We start from the raw sequence: 5000 nt of genomic DNA, 5'->3' as shown, positions 1-5000 counted from the left end.
GTCCAGACAATTGCCCAGATCCTTTGTCCATAAACACCCTCAGGGTCTGAGTGTAATTGAGATGACCATGCGGAACCGCAGCCCCCCCCGAGATAATATAATTAATTGTTCCACTTCAGCGCAGGTCTGTAAAAGGACAGTGTGTCAATGCTGCTAGTGACCATGTGATGTCTGTAGTTCCCCTTGCTGTGAAATCTTAAATGTTTTCTTAAGTGTCCGGAGTCATGGCGGGACATGATTTTCACGGCTCCTCTGGAAGGAATGTGGTCTTGTGATTGTCATGAGTTTCTTATAATGGACTAATAGCCATGTTGCATGCATGGGCTGCATGAATGAAGGGACAAAGCGATCAACAAAAGGAAGGCAGATTTACCGGTAATAAATGAAATACTGTCATTGAAAATTTGTTTCATTCAGTAATCACACTACATTTTGTGAATGTGTGTGTCTGCAGGTGCTCAATGAAGCAGTGGGAGCCATGATGTACCACACCATCACCCTGACCAGAGAGGACCTGGAAAAGTTCAAAGCCCTACGCATCATTATCCGCATTGGCAGCGGCTACGACAACATCGACATCAAGGCTGCTGGAGAGCTGGGTACGAATTCTCCACAGTCACTGCTAAAACATAACCAGTATCAAGATCACACAGTTGATAGTGACTTTGCCTACAGGGAGACTGCTCCCGACAGCATGTCTACTGTTTGCTTGTTTTTTTTACTGTATGGACTTTCAGAACGGTATCAAAGGCTGAATTAAAGAGTCCAATGAATGGCGGACAGCCCACTATGAGCCAAAATGTTCAAAGAGACAGAAAGGGAAAGAAGCACACAGAGAGAGGAGAGTTCAGTCTTGTCTCTGAACCACCACCCAGGCTTATAACAGCAGGCTGGTGGCTCAAACAGCCCTTACAGTTGACAAAGCTGGCATTTTTCTGCCAATACGAGATACTGTGTCTAACTGCCACCCACTCACCGAAGGCGCTCTGCCTCGCAACGCAGGAGTCAAAAGCTATCGTGCCTGGAGAAGGCGGCGCTGATATGGAGGCTGTTCTCGGGGAGAAGAAAAGGGGCCATTGATTGAGCAGGCTCTGGCTATTTTTTGCTGTCCAGAGACGACTGTGCTGTTACTCTGAGATACAGAGTGGGATGAGGACATTAGAGGAGAGTGAGGGCAGGCAGAAGTGCTTAAGTGGCGATAATGGAAGTCTTTGTGTTGTTGGAGGATAGGCAAGGTAATACTGCAAGGTCAGAGGTTTGAATACTCTGAATGTAACAGCATTATGAGCATTCTACTAGAGAAAACCTTGACAGAAAGTGTCTAAAACTTGCTTCATTATCTATGTGCACACACGTTTAGATAGAACAGGTATCTCAATTCTCATGACAATATGTATTCAGTGAAGTGCAACCAATCTATTAGCCATCAACCCAGTATCTTTATATGGTCATACTATAATTAAACAGGACAAAACAGGACAATTTATATTGGAAAAATACTGTAATTTTCTTTTCTTTTTTTTAGCAAGATTAATTGTTCTGCCTTGTGTGTGTTTGTTGTTCTTTCTTTAGGCATTGCTGTGTGTAACATTCCCTCGGCAGCTGTGGAGGAGACGGCAGACTCCACCCTGTGCCACATCCTCAACCTTTACCGACGGAACACCTGGCTCTACCAGGCGCTCCGGGAGGGCACGCGGGTCCAGAGCGTGGAGCAGATCCGCGAGGTGGCGTCCGGCGCCGCCCGCATCCGTGGCGAAACCCTTGGCCTCATTGGCTTCGGTTAGTAGCATTTATTCTGTAGTTACTTTTTTTCACGTTCTGTGTTTTCATATCCTCTCACCGCTTAGTGTGCCTTCTGTTTTCCTGTCCTGATAAGGTTATTGTTTTCCCTCTGCCCATCCCACAGATTATCTCAAGGTTGTCTTTTTCGCCTCCCTCCAGACTGGCGTCCTTTTCTCTGCCACACTGTTCTCTCATCCCACTGCTCTAATGCCCACCATTATATCTCCTTTATTCTCTCTTCTTCTGTTTACGACTCTTCTTCTCTGTCACTGCAGCCCCTCGACGCCTTGCCCTGCCATAATCAGGCCCCTCATGGTAGACCTGAATTTTTCCTGTGTGTGTTTGTTACAGTGTGTTTTCCCTCTAAACACCTGTTTTAATGCTGATTGTGTGTGTTTGTGTATCATTCTACGCTGTCTCAACATTAGTGGGCTGACAGATGCATTGTCTCCTCAAAAGCCTTTTCTAGAGTGCCACCTTATCTCTGTGTCCACATACACTCCCCCACACAAACACACACAACCTCCCCCCCTACAGGTTCCAGACAGCCTCTTAGACTTACTGTGCCCAAACAGCAGGTCCTGGCAGGGAGAATGCCCCCCACCCCTCAAATCTATTTCTTTCTGCGGAGGATTGGGGAGAGCGAAGGCCCCCTGGTGTTTGTAGGACTCCGCACATACAGCCAGCTGCAAAAACTCTGCAGGCTGCAAACACACTGAATGAAAAAATGCTCTGGCTTTGGGGCAACAATAGACTCAGGAGTACTTCAAGTACCAGTCACGCCAACGTATTAGGCCTTTACGCTTCTAAAATAACTGTTGGGCTGCTTAAGAATTCATTCATTTGTAATAGAATTGATTTATCTATCACTCCCTGGATTAGTTTTAAAATATCAATGAGATTACCTCTCAGAAATGGCTATGTTGAATTCCCTTCCTTAGCATTTCTGTGTAAATGATTAAAGAATGATACTTTTAAATGACAATTTAAAATTTTATCTGGGGAAAGCCACCTTTTTATAGAAGATTTTAGATCAGTTTGATGATCGGATATACTATTTTTGCATTTGTCATATCACATTATCATCTATCGATAATGTAAAATATCGTGATTAATATAATAACAGCACAAGACCCCAAACAACCATTTTTTTTGACAGCCAGCTGCACACATTAACACTGAATGGACTGTTTTACAAAAGCAGCATTCTTTCCTTCATGTTGGCCTTGACCAATCACCAACACATCTGCCGCATCACCACCCGGTGGTGTTGATTTCACAATTCTTTGTGTTTTGGCCTCACATTTGAGTGCAGAGTGTCATCCTCGTCCTTTGACTGTGGTTAAATGAGCAACACAAAGCAAGAAAGCTGTGTGGCAGACCCTCTTAGGGAGAGGTGGGCTTAGAAATACAAAAAGGATACAAACTGTTTTTAATTCTCCGGTATCTCCACATTAAAGGAAAAATCAACACACAAACAATAATAGTTTTCTAATAGTTTCTAGTGTTATAGAACAGAATTGGGAATTAAGAGATATTTGCATATACAGAAAACATCAACTGTAAACACTGGACTTCAAAATCAAAGGGATGCCGTTGCCCTCTAAATCCACCACTTTGCACCGATTTTCCAACAATCACACAGGCAAAAAATCAAAGAAGCACAAAGAAGCACAGATGTCTGTTTCAAACTAACTGAAATACTCATTTCCACGCTTCTGCTGTTTTCTGTATTGCTCTTTAAATTTGCCTGCACACTGCTGAATGCAACAAGGTAATGCGTGCGAAATATAAATTAACTGAAGCAGAAGTACACAGGGCAAGTTGAGTTTTTTTTTTTTTTACAGTAATCAGAGTTGATTGTAATGCATCAGCATTATTGAAAAAGTGAGTGATTGCTTAAAGGTCCAGTGTGTAACGTGTTTAGTTGTTCATTATCAAAATCTGTGTTGCCCGTTCACAAACTTGTCCTTTTTCATGAATATTTACCACCACCATCAATTCCAAGTATTCCTTTTGGCTTGAAATTTTACATTTGCATTTGCATGAACTGGGGGTAGATGCTCCATATTCATACACCATCTTGAAATACGTTAGCCGGTAAGGGACATACAGGACATACTGCTCCACCTTTCGCGTTTTCGCTGTCACATGATAAACTCACAGGTGCTGCTAATGCTGCTAATGAGTATCGTAGCGGCTCGTGTACTTTTTCGTTCATTTGATTTCCGATTTTGAAACGATATCCATATTTGAAAAATGGGTCATTTTAAACCTTGTGTATATTGATGACAATGTGTTCAAATGGAAAACGAGCCATATTTCAGGAAATAAACTTCAGTCTATGAACTACAGTCCATGATTCTATTGAGAGACTTCCAGCTGACAGCGGGGTGTGTGAGCATCACTGGCCGGCCGGTGAGCAGGCGATCCCCGGCCGCCACTAGCTGGCTGTCACGTCAGACTGGAGCTTCTCAAGTCCGACAACATCTGAGCAAATGTTCAGTTGGCCATCAATTTTTGTAAAACTGCCCATATTCAAACTCTACGCAGTTGATTTCTCGCATAAAAAAGTCTCAGAAGTGAATTTAGTGGTGAAATAGCAGATGAAAATTGTAAAAAGTTTCCAGTTGTTGGCTGCTGCTACTACGGCAAACTCCCGATCTAGATTCTAGAATCGATTGCTTTTTTACAATTTTCGTCTGCTATTTCACCACTAAATTCACTTCTGAGACTTTTCTATGCGAAAAATCAGTTTGAGTTTGAATATGGGCAGTTTTACAAAAATGTATGGCCAATTGAACATTTGCTCAGATGGTGTCGGACTTGAGAAGCTCCAGTCTGACGTGACAGCCAGCTGGTGGCGGCCAGGATCGCCTGCTCACCGGCCGGCCAGTGATGCTCACACACCCCGCTGTCAGCTGGAAGTCTCTCAATAGTATCATGGACAAGTTTATTTCCTGAAATATGGCTTATTTTCCATTTGAACACATTGTCATCAATATTAACAAGGTTTAAAATGATCTATTTTTTAAATTTGGATATCGTTTCAAAATCGGAAATCAAATGAACAAAAAAGTACACGGGCCCGTAGCTTCCCAGTCCCGGTAAGTTTGAAGAAGGAAACATGGAGGACCACACGTATTCAAAATCCAAATTTTAGGAACAGGAGTCTTCTTCTTTGCCCACAAAAAGAAAAAGGATATTGAAAAGAGCAA

General features: G+C 42.8%; 1 protein-coding gene across 9 annotated transcripts in view; it reads left to right on the top strand.

Annotated features, from left to right (window-relative positions):
- The window catches only part of ctbp2l (C-terminal binding protein 2, like), a 107539-nt gene that overhangs the window by 90696 nt on the left and 11843 nt on the right, over positions 1–5000 (top strand). For all 9 annotated transcript variants that reach the window (XM_035997916.1, XM_031315603.2, XM_031315601.2 and 6 more), the window contains 2 exons: positions 455–599; positions 1573–1779. In XM_035997916.1, the coding sequence (XP_035853809.1) occupies positions 455–599; positions 1573–1779 (352 nt within the window). The remainder of the gene's footprint in view (positions 1–454; positions 600–1572; positions 1780–5000) is intronic.

The sequence above is a fragment of the Sander lucioperca genome, chromosome 22 (assembly GCF_008315115.2).
Source record: "Sander lucioperca isolate FBNREF2018 chromosome 22, SLUC_FBN_1.2, whole genome shotgun sequence".
NCBI classification, from domain to species: Eukaryota; Metazoa; Chordata; class Actinopteri; order Perciformes; family Percidae; genus Sander; species Sander lucioperca.
This window is presented reverse-complemented; position numbering and strand designations above follow the sequence as displayed.